The sequence below is a fragment of the Oryctolagus cuniculus genome, chromosome 19 (genome assembly GCF_051225735.1).
Source record: "Oryctolagus cuniculus isolate XC-2025 breed Fujian yellow rabbit chromosome 19, ASM5122573v1, whole genome shotgun sequence".
NCBI classification, from domain to species: Eukaryota; Metazoa; Chordata; class Mammalia; order Lagomorpha; family Leporidae; genus Oryctolagus; species Oryctolagus cuniculus.
The window spans coordinates 68,382,957-68,403,151 of NC_142885.1; the positions used below are offsets into that span (position 1 = coordinate 68,382,957).

Genomic DNA, 20,195 nt, shown 5'->3' on the forward strand with positions numbered 1-20,195 from the left:
CCAGCCTCGAGCCCTGGGTTCCCTGAAGCCAACAGCAGTCATGACCGCCGGGCCCAAACCCCAGGGGCTGGCGCCCTAGCGAGGCGAGGGGGCCCCAAGACAAGGCAATTCGCCAAAACTCAGAGACAAAACAAAAATGGCTTCCCCTCGCTCCCCCAGGCAGCCCACCGGTCCTGGAGGACACACACAAGGGGGCCCGGTGACCCCCTGCTCCGGCCACACCAGGGGCATCACCGGTCCCGGGCCAACGCCATGACCCGGGCCAACGCCATGACCCAGGCCAACGCCGTGACGGGGAGCGAGCCAGGCTGCCAGGCGGTCTCACCTTGCTTCAGCGGGGACTCGTCCACTTCATCCGTCAGGAAGCTCTGGGCAGCAGAGAGGACAGAGAGGAACGTCTGTGCGCGCTCCCAGAGCAGGGCAGCAGCCAGCATGGCCGCCGCGGCCCAGGCCTCACGGACTGTGCACCCACCTGCATCCCTCCCACAGCCTTCACCGTGACCCCATCGACGGGAATCACCCCAGAGGAGCAAACCGAAGGCTAACGAGGCACAAACTGGCTGTGGCCACAGGACACGGCCGCGGCCAGGCAGCAGTGGGCCTGCGCCGGCGGCAACCGTGGAGAGGGCTCACCTCGGGGGAGCTGCTCTCCCGCAGCGCCAGCTCCACCCCAGTGGGCGGAGGAGGGGCGTCCGAGTCCTCTGACAGCTTCCCCTCGTCCTCTTCGTGGATGGGGGATGATGGGGACCGCAGGGTGCTGGGGGCAGAGCAGAGAGCAGGCTGGAGTGCGGCTGGCACAGTCCCGACAGACGCCACCCACTCGGGAGGGCATCTCACGCCCACCAGGACCCACGGGAAGTGCCTGGGTCGGCAAAGGCCCAGGACGAACCCTGACGCCTGGCGGTAGATCCCGGGGGGGCTGCAGGCTCAGACACCCACCCTTCTCACACCTTTGGAGTGGTTCTGCCAGGCCAGGGCCCGGGGACCGGACAGACGGTGCCTTCCCTACGCTTCTCTACTGAAAAGACCGACGCATGGGGACAGTCACCCGGCACGGAACCACACCTGACCCCGGCCAGCCCCAGGCCAGCCCCAGGAGGCGGCACTGCCAGGCACAGCCCACGGCCCAGGCTCGTCCAGCAGAGACGACAAGAGCAAAACAACGCACAGCTGCCTCATTGTTAGGGGCCCAGTGCCTGCTGCCACTGCTGCCAATGGTGGCACTGATGGAGGGAGATGCCAAGGGACCACACGTCCTGGGGCCCTGCAGCTCGAGGGGCTCCCGGGCGGGGAGAGGCACCCTGTTCCTGGGGCTCTAGGTCCTCCATGTCGGAACACAACCGACGACCACAGCAAGCCCCTGCACTGCTCACCTGTCGGGAGACACCCCGCAGCCTGCCCCTCTGATGGCCGCTGTCCATGATGACCACAGCGAGCCCCCCTGCACTGCTCACCTGTCGGGAGACACCCCGCAGCCTGCCCCTCTGATGGCCGCTGTCCATGACGACCACAGCGAGCCCCCTGCACTGCTCACCTGTCGGGAGACACCCCGCAGCCTGCCCCTCTGATGGCCGCTGTCCATGACGACCACAGCGAGCCCCTGCACTGCTCACCTGTCGGGAGACACCCCGCAGCCTGCCCCTCTGATGGCCGCTGTCCATGACGACCACAGCGAGCCCCTGCACTGCTCACCTGTCGGGAGACACCCCGCAGCCTGCCCCTCTGATGGCCGCTGTCCATGATGACCACAGCAAGCCCCCCTGCACTGCTCACCTGTCGGGAGACTCGCCCCGCAGCCTGCCCTTCTGATGGCCGCTGTCCATGACGCGCTCGATCCCAGCCAGGGGACAGCTGGCCTGGGCCAGGCCGTCCGACACGCCCGAGTAGGTGATCTCCTCATACAGGGGGGCGGACGGGATGGCCGGGGAGACCGCACGTAAACCGTTGAGCGCCTCGAGCAGGGAGATGGGCTCGTAGCCGGGCGGGATGCTGTCCGAGCTCTGTGGGCACAAGGGCCAGGTGAGGGCGACCCCGCCAGGCTCCCTGCCCGCGGCCACCACGCCGACATCCCACTCACCAGGCCTGCTTCCTCCCGCCACCCAACCTGCCAGGGCTTGGGCGGCCAAGGGCTCCCTTACAGCCGCGAAGACTTCCTGCCCAGGGCTCCCTCGGCCATCGGCTCCCCCGCCCCCGGACACCCAAATGCCCAGGATGATGGGTGAGGACGGCTCGGCCAGCCCCACCCGGCTGTCTGGTCCTGCCCGGCTGGGAGCAGAGGAGGGTTAGTGACAAAGGAGAGCAAGCGAGCAGTGGGGCAGCAAAGCTGTGCCGGGGTGAAGGAGACGACGGGAGACAGGGGAGCTGCAGAGCACGGAGAGCCCGTCCTGGCCAGGGCGCCAGGGCCTGCACACTCCAGGCCATGCTGATGGACCCCCGGGGAAGGAGCCACTGTGCCCTCACCGGGTGGATCAACTGACCAGGTGAGGGAGGGGGAAGCCCAGGCACTAAGGACAGAGGTGAAGCCACGAGGCTGCTGCGTGGGCGGGGCTGACCTGGTCCCCGGTTCGCTCTCCGGGAACCAGTAAGGGGCACGGTGCTCAGAAGCGCTCCCCACAAAGGAGGGGGCCTGTGGCGCTCTGGCCTCGGCGCCCCATCCCCACCCGCCTCCATCTCCGAGGTGGAGAGGCCCTGCACCGCTCCCACCCCAGAGGAAGGACCTCTCTCCAGGCTCATCTCCGAGGCCTCCCCCTCTCCGAGTCACACCAGGGTCCCCCGGGGCGGCAGAGATGCCAGGTGGAGGCCTGGCCTGGTCACACGCACCTTCCGGCTCTCCCCATCCTGCTCCCAGGGCACAGGGAAGATGCCAGAAAACAAGGGCCCTGGCCCAGAGAGCTGACACCCCAGTGGCCAAGAGCAGGGGATGCATCCAGACGCATGCGTGAGGGAGGCGGCCTGCACAGACCAGCAGCGTTAGTCCCACCTTCTCCACTGCCGCAAGAAAAAGGGGTGCAGGGCATTCAGGGACTGACAGTGGAGGCGAAGCCGGAGGAAGGGCGACGGCTGAGCTGTGAGCTGCCGCCTGCCACAGGGCGTGGACAGCAATGGCTTTGCTCGTCCTACAAACTCCCTTCTGGGGCAGGTCCGCCTGCTGGACCGCACCCACCCCTGGGCTGCCTGAGGGCTGAAAACTCAGGGCGGGGCAGAACTGGAGCCCTGCGACCCAGCACTTACTGTGTCCCTTTTAGGGTTCCTGCTGGCCAGGGAGGCAGGGTGCGACTTTGATTTTTTAAAGGGACACTGTCAAGATAAAAATCATAGGTTTTACAACTACCACCCCCCATCCGGCACGGGGGCTGGCGGGCCGGGGTCTCTGGGTTGCTAGCCTAGAGGCACACAGTGACCGAAAGCTCTGCAAACCTAACTTTCAGAGGAAACTTGGAGACCACACTACACAAGCTCTCCCAGGGGTCTGGGCGGCCATGTGCACAGCTCACTCCCCCAGGAGCTGTGCCTCGCTCTCCACTGCCCACCCGCCCACCCACCCAAGGTGTGGGTCACCTAGGAGCAGCAGGTCTTGGCCAGGGCAGGGTGGGAGGGACTGGGCACCCTCAAAGCCTGAAGCCACATGGTACATGCTCCCCACCAACGCCAGCTATGGCCCTGCAGTAAACGCATCACCATCCAAATCCAAAGGATGGCCAGGGAGGAAAGGCAGCCCCAAAGGGCTCACTGGAGAGAACGCCGCGTGTGGGCTCCCTGGGGCACATGTGCTCATGCGCTGGGCAGGGACCGCAGCAGGAAACAGGGTCGCGGCCAGGGTCCTGCCAGCCCAGCAGGGGGCAGGTGCCGCTACCCCGTCGGGCCCAGCTGTCCTGAACTCCCAGGGGTCTTCTCTGCTCACTCAGGACCCAGGACCAATGGACAAACACAGAGGGACCGGCGACACCTCAGCCACCAGGACAGAAACCAGCAGGGGCAGAAACCAGCGCCGGTGGACCCAATCGGCACCGAGCACCAGCCTGGCCCTCCGAGAGGCCGCGAGCCTCTTCCCGGGGCCAAGCAAACCCGACGCTGCTCCTCGCTCCACCAAAACAGCTGATTCTCAAGCGCAGGGCCTAGCTTCACAGCCCGTGTTCCTGGGGCCCAGCAGGCAGCGGCCACCCCACAGAGCCAGGGAGTGGGGGGGGGGGGTGACAGGGGTAGCCACACCTCTGCTCCAGCTGTGATTGGAAAGAGAAGCCAACAGTCTGGGCTTGAAGGCCTTTTCCAGAAACATCCTACAGCCTGCACACGTGACGCCTGCCACCACGGTGTGTGCCCCCGAGAGCAAAGGAATCGTCTCAGGCGCAAGCCTCCTCCCATGCTTACTTTCTTTCTAAAGAAAGGGTTTGTGGAAAAGTGGGCTAGGGGACTGGCAATGTGGCACAGGGGTTAAGCTGCTGTATGCAGCACTAGCATCCCATTTGGGCAGCGGTTCGTCTCCCTACTGCTCCACTTCTTTTTTTTTTTTCTCTGACAGGCAGAGTTAGACAGTGAGAGATAGAGAGACAGAGAGAAAGGTCTTCCTTTTCCGTTGGTTCACCCCCCAAATGGCCACTACGGCCGGCGTGCCGCGCCGATCTGAAGCCAGGAGCCAGGTGCTTCCTCCCAGTCTCCCATGCGGGTACAGGGCCCAAGCACTTGGGCCATCCTCCACTGCGCTCCTGGGCCACAGCAGAGAGCTGGCCTAGGAAGAGGGGCAACCGGGACAGAATCTGGCACCCCGACCGGGACTAGAACCCGGGGTGCCGGGGCCGCAGGCGGAGGATTAGCCTAGTGAGCCGCGGCGCCGGCCCCTATTGCTCTATTTCTAATCCAGCTCCCTGCTAATGTGCCGGGGAAAGCAGCAGAAGACGTGATGGGCCTCTGCACCCACACGGGAGACCCGGATGGAGGTCAGGCTCCAGTTCAGCTGCCTGCCCCGCCCCGCCCCACCCAGCCCCGCCTTGCAGCCACCTGGAAAATGAAGCACACATGGAAGAGCTCTCACTCTGCTTTTCAAATAAGTAAGTCTTTTTAAAAAGAGAAAAAATGATTTTGGTACCAACAAAAGGCTGAAATGCACACATACGCAGGGTTTTTAAAACTTCACAAGAAACGTGTGCACATCAGGAGACTATGTGGGATTTTCAACATTTTTTGTCCCAAAATTAGTCAACCCTTGAATTCCATTTCCTCCACACTTTGCAGTCTGCTCACTACCCAACCCACCTGCTTGCTCTCCTCCCGTCCTCGCCCCTCCACATCCGAGCGTCTTTAGGGAAGTGAAGAGTGTGACCCCAGCCTGCCGGAAGCCAGAGCTATGCAGCAATCCCAGGGGGCCGAGCTCACAGGCCCTGGGGGCTCCCAGGCTGGGCGCAATGGCGGAACCTGCCTGTCTCCTGTCACCAGCACCGAGCCATGAACTCAGCAGCAGCCAAGGATCACCCCAGCAGCCGCGGCTCTCGGGCCCAGCCCGGCCCGGCCAGGCAGGAAGGGTACTTACAGAGTGCTCATCGTGGTCCACGCTCTGGGCCAGGACGGGGCTGAAGGAGATGGGAGACAGGGCCCCTGGCTTCTTCCGCACAGCTCGGATCTGCAGGAGGGCCCGGAACGCTGCGGCAGGCAAGGACTCACGTCAGTCGGCAGGGCACCTCCAGCAGGTTCCCGCCTGCACCGGCCACCCCACTGGTCCCCACTGCAGTCCTGGGACGAGTCACACATCCGGACTGCAGGCTGAAGTGACCTTAACAAAATGGCCTGCGCAGAGAAGCCACGGGCAGGACCAAGGCTCAGCCCTCGACACAGCTCCTGGACACCCAGCACTTCCCGCCAAGGCCCACCCCAGCCGGCTCCCTGGTCCTCAGCTCCGGCGCCGCAGCCTGTTCCGCAGACGGAGGCCAGCGGGGCTCCACTGCGCTGCCTGCCACCACTCAGGCTCGCCTGGAGCGTCCTGGCCCACTGGCAGCACTCACGCAGCCTCCATGGCCACCTGGCTCACAGGGACAACCACGGTGGCACAGACCCCGCCTCTGCCTCCGCCTAGCTGCAACCTCGGGGAAGCCCTCGGGGTCCAGCAGCAGCAGCAGGCACTCAGCCCACCTCACACACAGCCCACGCCCTGGTTCCAGGGCTCAGCAACCCACCAGATGGAAGCTTCCTCCCTGACCACACCTCGTCCCTCACGGCCAGGACCTAAGTGGGTGTCTCCTCTTCACTGGGGGGCTTGCACCAACAAAGTCCAGCTTCCCTCAAGGGAGAGACGAACGCTCACTCAGAATGGTGCCCAGGGCACCGAGTCCCCGCCAACTTCCTGCCTACCACCCTGTCCTGGTTCCCCTCCCTGCTGTCCTGTGCAGTCAACCGTCACCACGGACTCCTGCCCTGAAGCACCTCTGGGGCGCCTCCCGGAGCCGGAGCACAGGGCAGAGGAGGGCCCAGGGCTCTCGCAAAGCACCCCGACGCCTTGTGCAGCAGGTGAGGGAGCCATGGCCCTTCCTTTCCTTGGGTCACAAGGGACCTGTGGCCCCGGGTCTACCCTGGTCCGGGACTGCGGCGGCGTGGCCGTCACCTCCAGAGCCTTCCGAGGAGCAGGGCCCAGCACTCACGCAGCCGGCAGATGGGGCAGTTGTTGGCCTGGTAGCGCAGCGTGTCGGCGCACGAGGTGCACAGACACAGGTGGCGGCAGGGCAGGATCAGCGTGTCTCGGAGGTCGGACAGGCACACCACACATTCGTTGCTATTGTCACTGTTCTCATCATCCGCGGGCTGCGGGGACAAGGGCCTGTGGGTCAGGGCCGCCCAGGCGGCAGGCCCAGGGAGAGCGGGTCACTGACGGGCAGAACGCCGGGGCCCCTGCAGAGGTAGGGCCGTGCCCTCACCCACCCAAACCTCAGGAACCTGGGGATTGTGTTCCTGGGACCCAAAGAGGAAACGTGGGAGAGACAGACACACTCGGCTAAGGGGCCGTCTTCACAACCTGGCAGCCTAGCGGCCACGCCTGCAACACAGCTTCCAGAGACCACGTCAGCACCTGACGAGCACCGCACCGTCTGAAACAGGAACGCGCACGTGGCGGTCACGCCTGTCTATGACGTGCTGGGACGTGCCGTCTCTGTGAGTCAAGCACCTGTGACGTGCCTGTGTCTGTAACAAGCCTGCCTCTGAGTGACAGCCTGTGATGAGCCTGTCTTTGGGTGATGCATCTGTGTCCGTACCGAGACTGTCTCCCAGTGATGCGCCTGTAACCCACCTGGCTGAGATGCACCTGTGACGCACCTGTGTCTGTAACGAGGCTGTCCCTGAGTGATGTGCCTGTGACACGCCTGTGTTTGTAATGAGGCTGTCTGAGTGACAACCTGCAATATACCTGTCTCCAAGTGATGCGCCTGTAACACACCTGGCTGAGTGATGCACCTGTGACTGTAACGAGCCTGTCTCCAAGGGACAGCCTGTCTGATGTGTCTGTGTGAGACATACTTGTCTTTGTGAGTGATGTGCCTGTCTCTGTGAATGATTATTTCACTGGGCCCAGCCACATCCACTTGCCTCCAAGTTGTCTCGGCTGCGTCTGCATTCTGAGGGCAGTGCCTCCAGAAAGCTGGCTGGCCCCTGACATAAACCCTGGGAGGGGTCAAGGCTCCCTGCTCTCCCGGCTTCTGGCTGGTTCCGGCTGTCCTGGACCCAAATACCACACCACAAACGGTATGAGCCATTCACAGAAATTCTGGTCTACAGCTGTACCACCCGAAACACGCCCGATCTCGTCTCGTCTCGGAAGGTAAGCAGGGTCGGGCACAGGAGGGGGACGTGGAAGAACAGGCAGCGGTTTCCCACGTGCCAGTGTGCCTTAAAATACGATGGAAATGCAACCAGTCTAGGCTGCGCTTCCCCGGCTGCCCTAGACCACGCCCGGCTGTCGGCCACCACGGGCTCCTTCCAGAAAGCCTGTCCCTCCACCAACAACTGCAGGCAGGCAGGGGGAAGCCAGCAGGGCAGCACCGGCTCACAGCCTAAGGTTGCCAGGCCAACCCCACAAGGACCAGGGGCTGTGCCTCTTGCCCAGGCTGCCCTAGATGGGGATGGCTATTTCCAGAAAAAGCCAGTGACAGTGCTGGGAAGAGAACAAAACGTCCTATAAGTGAACTTCCGGAACAGGAATTATCCTGGGGCAAGCCTGCGGCCGGCAGGCACCTGCCGCTAAGGTGCCTGCATCCCAGGTGGAGGTGCCCGGTGACGCCCAGCTCTGGCTCCCGACTCCAGCCCCCGAGCACAGACTCCAGGAGGCAGAGGTGCTGACTCAGGTAACTGGGTTCCCGCCATCCACGTGGGAGACCCGGATAGCACTCGGGCTCCCGGCTTTGGCCCCCTCGGCTCCCAGCCTGAGAGAGAGCTGGAGGACGGGCGCTCTGGCTGCTGTCCATCCATCAAACAAGGAAGTAACTACGTGCTTAAAAGCTAGGTTCCAGGGAAGGCGGGAAGGAGCCCCACCCGTTCACCATCAACCCTGGGTGCCCTGGGCAACCGCAGCAAGTCACACCCCGCAAGTGGCCACCACGGGTGACACCAAGTCTCACACCCCACAAGTGACCACCATGGGTGACAGCAGCAAGCCACACCCCACGAGTAGCCTCCATGGGTGACAGCAGCAAGCCACACCCCTCGAGTGGCCGCCACGGGGCAGGAGGAAGCGCAGGTGCGTGGCCGGCCGAGCCACGGCAGGCGCGTCACAGGACACACCTTGGTCTCCTGGTTGTTCTTGTTCTCGATGCCGTAGATCTCCTGCAGCAGGTAGCTGACCCGGTCCACCTGGAGAGCAGAGAGGAACGCTGGGCCCTCGCCTGCCCCCACGCGAGGATGCCCTCACCCCCCCAACAAGGTGCCAGGCTGAGGTCCCAGGGCAGCTGTGGCTGGGAATTCTGTGGGGCCTGATGCCAGGCAAAGCCTGGGGCAGGAAATCTGCCACGCGCCCAGCCTGCTGACAGCGCAGGAAGCAGGAAGCAGGCCGTGGGCTGGCAGTCCTGCCCCAGACAGCCCTGCGTCAAGCTCTACGTGGATCAGAACCACACTCCGCCCACCAGCCACGCCTCCAGGGAAAGCCCAGAGCCACCGCCGCCAGCCCCACAGGACCTGACGCTGGGAGACACCAGATGGCAGCTGACGCAGCCACAGCTTTCCAGAACCTCCTACAGGAGGCCTGACCACAGCTCTGGTTAAGGGTCCCAGGCGATCTCTCTCCTGGCCTGCCACTCGCTCCCCACCTCATGGCCTCATGCTGACCATGCTCCTAAGTGACCACAGTTGCTAGATCTCCCGTAGTTCAGGGACCAGGGCACCCCAGGGGGCCCGAAGCTTGCTGGGCAGTACCCCTAGACAACACCCAGCCACACGGGCGTCTCCAGCCCCAGGGCATCTTCACAGTCTGCACCTCCCAGAGTTCCCTCCCTTCTTCCCAGGACAGATCTGACCGTGGCTCTGGGACACAGACCCCGGCCAAGGCCTGCTCCCCACTCTACGTTGCCACGGAGCCGCGTGGGAGCCAGCAGCAGGAACGTCCCGGTGTGTGAACAGGCACAGACTGACCCCAAAGCGAAGACGTGCCGAGTCCAGCTCCCATTAGCACCAGGGTTTCTCACCCTCCTCTCGTGAGCTGCAGAGGCCGGTCCAGGCCGCCACCTGCTGCCGGGGTCAGGCTCCCGTCTTCCTCCCATCACCTTCCTTCCTCCCTCTATGCGTTCACTCATCAACTATGTACTGGCTGCTGGCTTCTCGGTACCATGGCTCAACTGGGCAAGACCTGGGGCCTCCAAGAGCCGCTGCTGGCACAGGTGGGCATTCAGCACCCAGTCCCAGGGCGAACAGCCAGAGCTCGGAGCCCCACAGGGAGCTGCAGCAGCTGTCTGGGCAGCACCTTCGGCCCGGCCCTCGCGTGCCAATCCCGCCCCCGGAGGCGCGTGCGGCGTTCTCATCCCAGGGCGAGGCTACTGTGTGTGAGACTTACGATCTGCTTCTGCTTTAGAGGCTTCACGGAGAAGCTGCCGTCCACGTGCTGCAGGCAAAGACACAGACGTTAACTCCCCGTGGGCTCCGCGCCCTCCCGCTCAGCGGGCTGGAGGCTCTTCCCTGCTGGGGAACCTATCCCCTGCTCGGAAAAGGAGGGACACGCAGACCAGACCTGGAGAACCTGCTAGCAGCACAGCCTCTGGCCCTGCCCCGCCCAACAGAAGTCAACTCAAGTTCAAGGCCATTCAGCCAAGTTCAGGCCTCCTGGACACACAGGACAGAGGAAGCCAAAGTTAGCAACAGTCAAGCTCTCGCCCTCAAAGGGCCTGACCGGGCTAGGAAGTCAGCACGGAGTAGAAACAGCAAACACGACACTCTGACACCCATGACCTGAGCAAGCGTGTTCCGTGGGACCCATGGAAACACGGCGCTCAGAACTCAACAGTTAACTACGCCACCAGATCTGAGAACTTGCCACAGTGCTCTGATCCCTTCCGCGGCAACCAGACCAGCACTCCAGGTTTTTGAAGGCTGGTGGGTTCTTACAGAAATTTCCAGAATGGGGGCCGGCGCTGTGGCTCAGTGGGTTAACGCTCTGGCCTGAAGCGCCAGCATCCCATATGGGTGTCGGTTCGAGACCCAGCTGCTCCACTTCTGATCCCGCTCTCTGCTTTGGCCTGGGAAAGCAGTGGGAGATGGCCCAAGTCTTTGGACCCCTGCGCCCACATGAGAGACCCGGAGGAAGCTCCTGGCTCCTGGCTCCAGATTGGCGAAGCTTCAGCCGTTGCAGCCAATCGGGGAGTGAACCGTCAGATGGAAGACCTCTCTCGCTCTCGCTCTCTCTGCTTCTCTATGTAACTCTGACTTTCAAATTAAATCTTAAAAAAAAAAAAAAAAAATTTCCAGAATGGAGGACTCCAAAAAGAAAAGTTTCTCCCCGGGCTCTACACGGGAAGCGAATGCGAAGTCTGCCAGCGATGCCCATCTGCCTCGGCCAGAGAACACAGACGTGGGAACGGCTACCGCCTCCTCCGAGACCCCTCGCCAAGGGCACCCGGGCACCGCCGCCTGCACCCCAGCTCGGGGAGGCAGACCACCTCGCCACAGGACAGACAGACCCGGGATGCTCTGCAAAGACCCCGGTCACAGGAGGCTCGAGGCCCGGCACTGCAAGCATTCAAGGGCCGCAGGTGCACGCGGGCACGGGAGCCCGTCGTCAGCAGGACACCAGCGCGGTGGACACGGACAACACACAGCCAAGCCTGTGCCCTGCAGGCCTTCACAAGGGCAGTGTGCTGGCACAGGCCCGGGAGCACGGACGCCCTCCGCCGTGGCACGGCCAGCCAGGGCACACCCGCCACCTCCGCAAGGTGCTCAGGGCCAGGGCCAGGCTAGACAGGCCGCAGAGCACCACCAGCATTGAGCGCCCACTGCGTGCCCAGCTCAGGGCACCCACCAGTACTGAGCGCCCACTGCGTGCCCAGCTCAGGGTACCCACCAGTACTGAGTGCCCACTGCGTGCCCAGCTCAGGGTACCCACCAGTACTGAGCGCCCACTGCGTGCCCAGCTCAGACAAATGACAAACGAGAGACAGCGAACAGGGACAGTGCGTGTTTGCCCTGAACTATTATTTGGAAATAGGAACTATCTGTTGGGTCAGCAAAGGCCTTGTGCAAGAGTGCCACAGCTCAGGGAGTACAGTGGGGCGGGGCAGGGTCTCAGGTGGGACAGGTGACACCTGAGGACTCGAGCCTGGTGGGACCTGGCCGCAGTCTGAGGGTAGCACCCTACAGTCTCCCGTGTCAATGGACAGCTGCTCTTCCGTGAGGAGGTCTCCACGGGGCACCTCAGTCCCTGGGCCAACAGTCCCAGAGAGTCCTAAGGACTGGCCACAGCCTAGAACAATCCCCACCGCCATACCCCCAAGTGCCCTCGGGAAGGTCTCCCGACGGGGAAGCCTGGTCTCAGGGCCAGTGTCCTGGAAGTGCCGAACGGCTGCAGACTCCCTCTGCTCCGCAGCCCACAGTATGGAGCCCCGATCCCAGCCACACTTTGTCTCCAAGGCTGCCCCGATGCCCAGCTCCAGATCACATGACGGCGAGGACAGGAGGGCACTCACCTTCTCAAAGGCTGCCAAGAGCACGTGGGCATGGCCAGTCACTTCCACAACTGCCCAAGGTAAGAGAGACAAGAGGGTGGTCAGGGCCAAATACAGCTCGCTCCCCACCACCTCAGTCCCCCTCCCCCAGCTGGCTTCAGGGCACACCCTCATCGCACGGCCCTCTGCCCAGCTCCGCAGCTCCCTGGTGGGCACACCCTCGACATGCGGCCCTCTGCCCGCTCCGCAGCTCCCTGGTGGGCACACCCTCGACATGCGGCCCCCTGCCCAGCTCCGCAGCTCCCTGGTGGGCACACCCTCTGCCCGCTCTGCAGCTCCCTGGTGGGCACACCCTCTGCCCAGCTCCGCAGCTCCCTGGTGGGCACACCCTCGACATGCGGCCCTCTGCCCGCTCCGCAGCTCCCTGGTGGGCACACCCTCGACATGCGGCCCCCTGCCCAGCTCCGCAGCTCCCTGGTGGGCACACCCTCTGCCCGCTCTGCAGCTCCCTGGTGGGCACACCCTCTGCCCAGCTCCACAGCTTCCTGGGGGGCACACGCTCATTGTGCAGCCCTCTGCCCGCTCCACAGCTCCCTGGTGGGCACACCCTCTGCCCGCTCCACAGCTCCCTGGTGGGCACACCCTCTCCCCGCTCCGCAGCTCCCTGGTGGGCACACCCTCTGCCCGGCTCCATAGCTCCCTGGTGGGCACACCCCCTGCCCGGCTCCGCAGCTCCCTGGTGGGCACACCCTCTCCCCGCTCCGCAGCTCCCTGGTGGGCACACCTTCTGCCCGGCTCCACAGCTCCCTGGTGGGCACACCCTCTGCCCAGCTCCGCAGCTCCCTGGTGGGCACACCCTCTGCCCCACTCCACAGCTCCCTGGTGGGCACACCCTCTGCCCCACTCCACAGCTCCCTGGTGGGCACACCCTCTGCCCGGCTCCGCAGCTCCCTGGTGGGCACACCCTCTGCCCAGCTCCGCAGCTCCCTGGTGGGCACACCCCCTGCCGGCTCCACAGCTCCCTGGTGGGCACACCCTCTCCCCGCTCCGCAGCTCCCTGGTGGGCACACCCTCTCCCCGCTCCGCAGCTCCCTGGTGGGCACACCCCCTGCCCGCTCCACAGCTCCCTGGTGGGCACACCCCCTGCCCGCTCCGCAGCTCCCTGGTGGGCACACCCTCTGCCCCACTCCACAGCTCCCTGGTGGGCACACCCTCTGCCCAGCTCCGCAGCTCCCTGGTGGGCACACCCCCTGCCCGGCTCCGCAGCTCCCTGGTGGGCACACCCTCTCCCCGCTCCGCAGCTCCCTGGTGGGCACACCCTCTGCCCCGCTCCACAGCTCCCTGGTGGGCACACCCTCTGCCCGGCTCCGCAGCTCCCTGGTGGGCACACCCCCTGCCCGGCTCCGCAGCTCCCTGGTGGGCACACCCTCTGCCCGGCTCCACAGCTCCCTGGTGGGCACACCCTCTCCCCGCTCCGCAGCTCCCTGGTGGGCACACCCTCTGTCCACTCCACAGCTCCCTGGTGGGCACACCCTCTGCCCACTCCACAGCTCCCTGGTGGGCACACCCTCTGCCCGCTCCGCAGCTCCCTGGTGGGCACACCCTCTGTCCACTCCACAGCTCCCTGGTGGGCACACCCTCTGCCCACTCCACAGCTCCCTGGTGGGCACACCCTCTGCCCGCTCCGCAGCTCCCTGGTGGGCACACCCTCTGCCCAGCTCCACAGCTCCCTGGTGGGCACACCCTTATCATGCAGCCCTCTGCCAGGTTCCGCAGCTTCCTGGTGAGCACACGCTCATTGTGCAGCCCTCTGCCCGGCTCCGCAGCTCCCCGCGGGTTCCCAAGCCTCCCCTGTCCTCTGAGCAGCTCGTGGGGTGCCCCAGAATCTCATGCAGTCCAAGGCTGACACCCACAGGCCCCACGTGCTCCCCAGGGAGGACAGGAGAGGAAAAGCCAGCGCTGCTCACCGTCTCCTTCGTCCACCACGGCCTGGACAACCACTGGAAACACACCCCGGTCCAGGTCGAAGTTCAGCTGAGGGGAACAGGAGGCCAGGAAGGTAAGAAGCCCGGCCAGCCAGGCCAGGGTTGGTCAGGCAGAGCTGGGCGGACGTGGAGATGAGACGGCAGGGAGGACGCGCCCAGCCTCAGGCACCCACTGTTGCCATCCACCCCCAGACCCTGACGCCCTCAGGAAGTGACCCCTGGTGACCGCCGTCGGCCGTGCTCTGCTGTCTCTTGGGATGCACCTGCTCCGGACATTCATCTAAGGGAAGCCTGCGACAGTCACCCTTCTCTGTCTGGCTTCTTTCGCTCTGCAGGGTTCCCACGGCTGCCCCAAGCAGGTCCGAGCTGCACTCCCTCAGCGGTCTGAACACAGTGCCGGCGGGAGGACAAACCACGCTGTGTCCCCGTGCACTGGCTGAGGGAGCTCGGGCCGTTTCTCCGTGACGGCTGCTGCGGACAGCACTGCCACGCACGCTCCGGCTTGCCGGTGTCCACCTCAGAGAGGAGGTGCAGGCTTCCGGGACAGCCCTGCTCGACTCTGAGAAGGAAGGCCCCGCCAAAGCCAGACGGCAAGGGAAGGAGGCTACAAGCCCCCCATCCATGCATGGCCCACAAGGGCCCAGTCAGCTCGGCCTCAGCCTCGCCACAGCCCCTTCACTCTGCCCAGCCCTCGGCTCGCGCCCTGCAGACCAACTCCCGCTGTGGTCTCAGAAAGGCCCTCGAGCCCAAGTGTGGGCGGCCCAAGAGAACACTTGCAGTTCCTGTCTCAGTGTCACTCAGGCCATCAGAACACGGTCACCACTGGTCCACCCTGGCTCCCCGCTGGCCCCCTTGACAGCCTCAGTGTCCGGCACAGAGAAGCCATGAGGGCATGTGGTCTCAGTGCAAAAGCCAGGGAACCAACACATCTGCTCAAGGTTAGCTAGAGACCCGGCTGCTCCACTTCCGATCCAGCTCTGTTACGGCCTGGGAAAGCAGTGGAAGATGGCCCAAGTCCCGGAAGAAGCTCCTGGATCCTGGCTTTGGATCAGCCCAGCTCCCACCACTGCGGTCAATTGGGGAGTGAACCACTGAATGGAAAAATGGGCTCTCTCTCTCGGATACCTTGCCCCCCCCACCCTGGTCTGAGCGACTGGGCTCTCTCTCGGATTCTGTCCCATCCTTCTTAGGGATTCCCGATCCCCAATAAACCTTGCTACTTTGATTACCACTGCTCTCACGCCTGAATTCTTTCTTGCGCAAAGACAAGAACCCCACTACGATCTCCTCTAACAGCTCAACCAGCTGCACCAAATCACCAGCTCCAGAGGCTTCTGACGCGAAGCCCGGAGGGCTTTCTTGGGGAATAAGCTGCTGCGCAAACCTAGACAGAGCGAGGCGGCCGACACCAGCCTGAGTCGCGCCCAAGGCGGCAGGCCGAGGCAGCCCGAGCGGGGAAAAGCATATTCAATGTCCCCTTGGGCCTCACACTGTGGGACCCTCAGGCTCTGCCACCAGGCCTGATGGACACAGGGAGAGGTGAAGGGCAGAGGAGGAGGACAAGGTCTCGACTGAAATAAACAGGAGCCACCAGGGGAACACAGGAGCAAACGAGCCACGAGCGGCACAGCCCTTGCAGGGACCTGTGGCTGGAGTGGCGGGGTCCACAGCACGGCCCAGGGACGGCAGCCAGTGCCGACAGGGCTGCCACACTGCAGCCCCGATGACAATGGCCGGGGCCCCATTCATCCCCGAAGCCCAGCATCTCTCGAATGCTGGCCTGGCGCAACCTCGCCACGCAGCAGTCCACACGTGGCGCTCCCGGGCCTACAGGACAACAGGTGCGGGCAGAATGTGGGTGTGCCCCACACCCACTGGGGAGCGCTCTGGGTGGGCCCCGCCATGAGTTACCTCGTCATCCTTCCACTCAGAGAAGTCGATCTTGAAGGAAGGCAGAGAGAACTGCTGGCTCACCCCTCTCTTATAGTGGACGGTCTCCGACTGCAGAGCAGGGCTCTTGGGGCTGTACCTGAGGGGCAAGAGGAGGAGGGGAGACGCTGTGCAGCCAGGACATGGAGCCAGGGCCTGCGCCCGGGCCTCCCTCCTCCAGGGAGGGCAGGAGATGGCCACACAGCCTTCACTCCTCCATGGACCCCATCTCACTCTGCCAGGTCCGCTGCACAGCCTGGAGACAATTCTGAGTCGTCCACACCTGCCCAGCACCTCTGCTACCTTCCCGGACGTGGGCCCACCATCCCGCTGCGTACAATGAACTTGGTGCAGAGGTGCAGTGCAGGGCTCCTCGCTGCCCCACGTACACTGCCAGCCGCCTGCCCCCCACATGGCAGGGCCTCCTCTGCCCCTTCAAGTGTGACACAGCCCAAAGTCGTCCACCATCGCCACATCCAAGTGCTGTGTCGTCAACACCACACCAGCTCCCCTGTGGTTCTATGCATCAGGCCTGGGACACCAGGGTCTCGCATCTCACGGTCCCCAGCAGCTTCCCCACGACAGGAGTCCTAAAAGAGGGCTGGCTGCGTCAAAGGCGCCCTCATTTCCAATCCTGATCAACTTGGCTGCTTCCATTCAGAACCCAGCACGCAACCTGCCTCCTCCCCTCCGCTCCACACCACACGCATGGTCCCTGGGGGCCTGTCTGGGTTGAGACAAAGGATATTCTGCGGGTGTCGCAGTTGTGTGCAGAGGTGGCCCTGCCCAGGCGGTCAGAGGCGGTGTGGCAGGAGCCCCAGGCTGGGACGCCATCCTCAGGCTGCTCTGGCTTCCCTCTAGGAGCCAGGGGAGCCCGGGGCCCACGCTTCTGTCTGAACCTCAGCCTCCCTGTGGGGAAGTGGGGTGGAAGGAGCCGTGTGCCGCAGCTCAGCTGGTCAGAGCATTTCCCGCTGGCCAGGGTGTGGGCCTGGGCCTCCCTGCCTCTCCTTCGGTACTGGTGCCACCAAGCCTGGCAGGCTGGAGGGCAGGCAGGGCTCCTGCCAGGTCCTAACAAGGGAGTATGGCATCTCCACGGCTACTGGGCCCCAGGGGCTAAGACCAGGCCCAAGACCGCCGTGAAGGCCTCCCCCGAGCCTGGGTCTGCCTGTTGTCCTGTTTTTCTAGCTCTTCTATGGCAGGAGCCTCTCCTCCAGCTCCGCCTCCGTGGTCACCCAGGACAGCGCGGACCTGCCCAGGCTGCAGAGGGGGGTGGGCCACGCCCTAAGTCCAGTGGTCAGATCTGGGCCCCCGGCAGGACAAGGAGCACTCACGAGCCTTGCCTGAAGACCTCTGGAGCTCAGACAGCAACTAACCCAGAGCACCTGCTATGCGCCTCCCACAGGCACTGCCGCTAGTGAGGGCCAGGCCTTGGCGCTGCCGTTCAGTCCTCACGCCAGCCAAGGGAGAAGCTCCGGCCCCCTCGTTCCCAGCTAAGGAAACAGGCACAGCAGTCCTGTCCCCAGCTACCCAGAGGTGCAGAGCAGGCCAGGACTCAAAGGCCCAAGCGCTTCAGCCCCGGCCCTGGGAACCAAGCCTGGCCTCCAGGGATCTTCTCCAGCAGGAGGAAACAGGCCCGTCTCTACACGTTTGTGCGGCCACTCAGATTATGCTCAGTCATAGAATCCAAACTTGTGAGGACAGCAGGTCCCTTATGTCGCTCCCCCTCTTCGTGGAGGAACGACACAGGACCCTGCGCTGTTCTTTCGTCTGCTCGGCCCTCCCCGGGTTTGCTGCTGGTTCTTCCCGGGTTGGCTACTATCCCTTCCACCTCCGTGGAAGGGCAGTTCCCCCTGGCCACATTCCCCACTTCCGCAGGGGAGCGGCACACCGCCGGCCGGCTTTCTCGGGGGCTGCACAGGTGTTCCCCTTAGATGTTCCTGGTGCATGCCGTTTCTCTCCTCCTTTATAGTCCTCCTCCGCCAATCCCAACTCGGCTGCCCACACGCCGAGTACGCTGCTCTCCAATCAGGAGCAAGTCCTACAGTTTATTGGCTGAACTGGAGGCAGCTGTGTAGAAGCTGTTTTCTTCTCTCCCAGCGCCATATTGTGGGAGAGCAGATGCATAGAATAAGTCTTAATTCCAGTAACTTAGTCTAGTCCGAGTTGCTCCCCACACCTTATTTCTAACAAAACCTCCAAAAGCTCAACCACAGGTTAAGTTGCCGCCTGTGCAATGCCGGCATCCTAGATGGGTACCGGTTCAAATCCAGGCTGCTCCTCTTCCAATCCAGCTCCCTGCTAATGTACCTGGGAAAGCAGTGGAAGATGCCCCAAAGTGCTTGGGCCCTGTTCCCAGGTGGGAGACCCAGAAGAAGCTCCTGGCTCCAGCCTGGTCCAACATCAGCCACTGCAGCCATCTGGGGAGTGAACCAGCAGACAGAACACCTCTCTCTCCTTCTCTTTCTCTGTAACTCTACATTTCAAATCAATAAATCTTAAAAAACAAACAACAACAACAAAAAAAACCACAACTGTTGGCCTCATGGGACATGAACTAAATTACAGAGTATCAATGAGTCTCAATGGGTATCCACGGAGAACTGCAGAGTAGAGGGGTGGGGCCGGCGCTGTGGTGTAGCAGGTCAAGCTGCCGCCCTCAGTGCCTGCATCCCACACGGTCGAGTCCCGGCTGCTCCACTTCTGACCCAGCTCCCTGCTGTGGCCTGGGAAAGCAGTGGAAGATGGCCCACGTGTTTGGGCCCCTGCACCCACATGGGAGACCCAGAAGAAACTGCTGGCTCCTGGCTTTGGAACAGCCCAGCTCCAGCTGTTGCGGCCACTTAGGGAGTAAACCAGTGGATGGAAGAGCTCTGTCTCCCGTCTGTAACTTTCCCTCTCAAGTAAATAAATAGGAAGTCTTAAGATGCCCTCGTCTTGTACCACGGTGCCTGAAATCGAGTCTCACTTCCACTTCTGAACCAGCTTCCTGTTAATGTACCTGGAAAGGAAGTGGAAGATGGCCCAAGCACTTGGGCTCCTGTTACCCAAGTGGGAGACTCACACAGAGTCCCTGGCTCCTGGCTTTGGCCAGCTGTGGCCATTTGAGTGAACCTGCAGATGGAAGGCCTCTCTCTTTCCATCTCTTTGCCCTTCAGTTAAATAAACATTTAAGACAGAACAGAGGAAGAAAACCTCTTTTTTCCCCAGACAGAAGGCTCCCAGGGAGCCCGAGACTGACTCCTGTGGTGCCTGCCTGCCGCCCGCAGGACTCACACGGCCACACCGTTCAGGAACTCCTCGGTCGCCTGGCAGTAGATGGTGATAGCCACCCGGGCGTCAGCGTCGAAGGTGAACTCCAGGCTGTAGAGCACCCGCGGCTTCTCGCTGTCCTCAGTGGGACTGTCCGCGTCTTCCTTGTACCTATGGGAGCGGGGCAGCAGGTAGAGGCAGGTCAGGGGGCCAAGGGGCCCTGGAGTCGGCAGTGCCGGGGCAGTGCCCTATTTGGCCAACAAGCCCAGCGATCCAGCCTTTGGCTCCCGTCTTCCTGTTGAGATAGCGTTTCTCCACTCCAAAACCTGGCCCAGGGCAGCTCACGGCAGGGGCTGGCCTGCGCACTGCACAAGTTCGGCAGGCTCCCAGCGGCCACTCATCAGATGCCACCATGCACCCCCAGCTGTCTCAGACACTGCCCTGCTGGGAACCCTGGTCTTCAGAGGGAGTCCACCAGCCCTTTCCCCACTCATGCAGGGGACAACTTGGGGACTCACAATGCTGGGGCAGCCTCTGACCCTACGCAAGCAGGATCAGGGAGCGGGACCTGCTCATCACCCCCTCCTCTTCCCAAGCATGGACCTGAACCTCTGCCCCACACCCCGCGGAGCCCCGAGGGCACAGGGCTCCCGCCTCGGGAGGCGCAGGGTTACCTCACGAGCCGGAGGGAGTCCTTGCGGATGTTCACCAGGCTCCTGAGCGTCTTCACGGGCTCGTGGGGGGCAGGAGTGACATAGGGGAACTAGGAGGTAGAAAGCAGTCTGGGTTCACAGCCTCCGTGGGAGGGCCCTGACTCCCCGTCCTGGGCTCTCGCTCCTGTCCGAGGGGCTGTGCCAGGAGCCAGGCACTTCACTCTCGTTACACCCAAGGGAGCCAGGGCAGAGCCCAATTC

The 20,195-nt window shown here is 63.4% G+C and overlaps 1 protein-coding gene across 9 annotated transcripts in view; it reads right to left on the reverse strand.

The window, feature by feature from the left end:
• Positions 1-20,195, reverse strand: part of MGRN1 (mahogunin ring finger 1) — a 52,260-nt gene that overhangs the window by 5,222 nt on the left and 26,843 nt on the right. For 7 of the 9 annotated variants that reach the window (XM_070063993.2, XM_089321311.1, XM_089321309.1 and 4 more), the window contains exons 3-15: positions 19,957-20,045; positions 19,307-19,453; positions 16,016-16,133; positions 14,087-14,153; positions 12,141-12,190; positions 10,019-10,066; positions 8,758-8,826; positions 6,627-6,786; positions 5,525-5,634; positions 3,232-3,297; positions 1,774-2,000; positions 634-757; positions 326-368 (exon numbers count right to left, since the gene is read on the reverse strand). In XM_070063993.2, the coding sequence (XP_069920094.1) occupies positions 326-368; positions 634-757; positions 1,774-2,000; positions 3,232-3,297; positions 5,525-5,634; positions 6,627-6,786; positions 8,758-8,826; positions 10,019-10,066; positions 12,141-12,190; positions 14,087-14,153; positions 16,016-16,133; positions 19,307-19,453; positions 19,957-20,045 (1,318 nt within the window). The remainder of the gene's footprint in view (positions 1-325; positions 369-633; positions 758-1,773; positions 2,001-3,231; positions 3,298-5,524; positions 5,635-6,626; positions 6,787-8,757; positions 8,827-10,018; positions 10,067-12,140; positions 12,191-14,086; positions 14,154-16,015; positions 16,134-19,306; positions 19,454-19,956; positions 20,046-20,195) is intronic. The other 2 variants (XM_070063992.2, XM_070063991.2) reach the window with 1 other exon arrangement.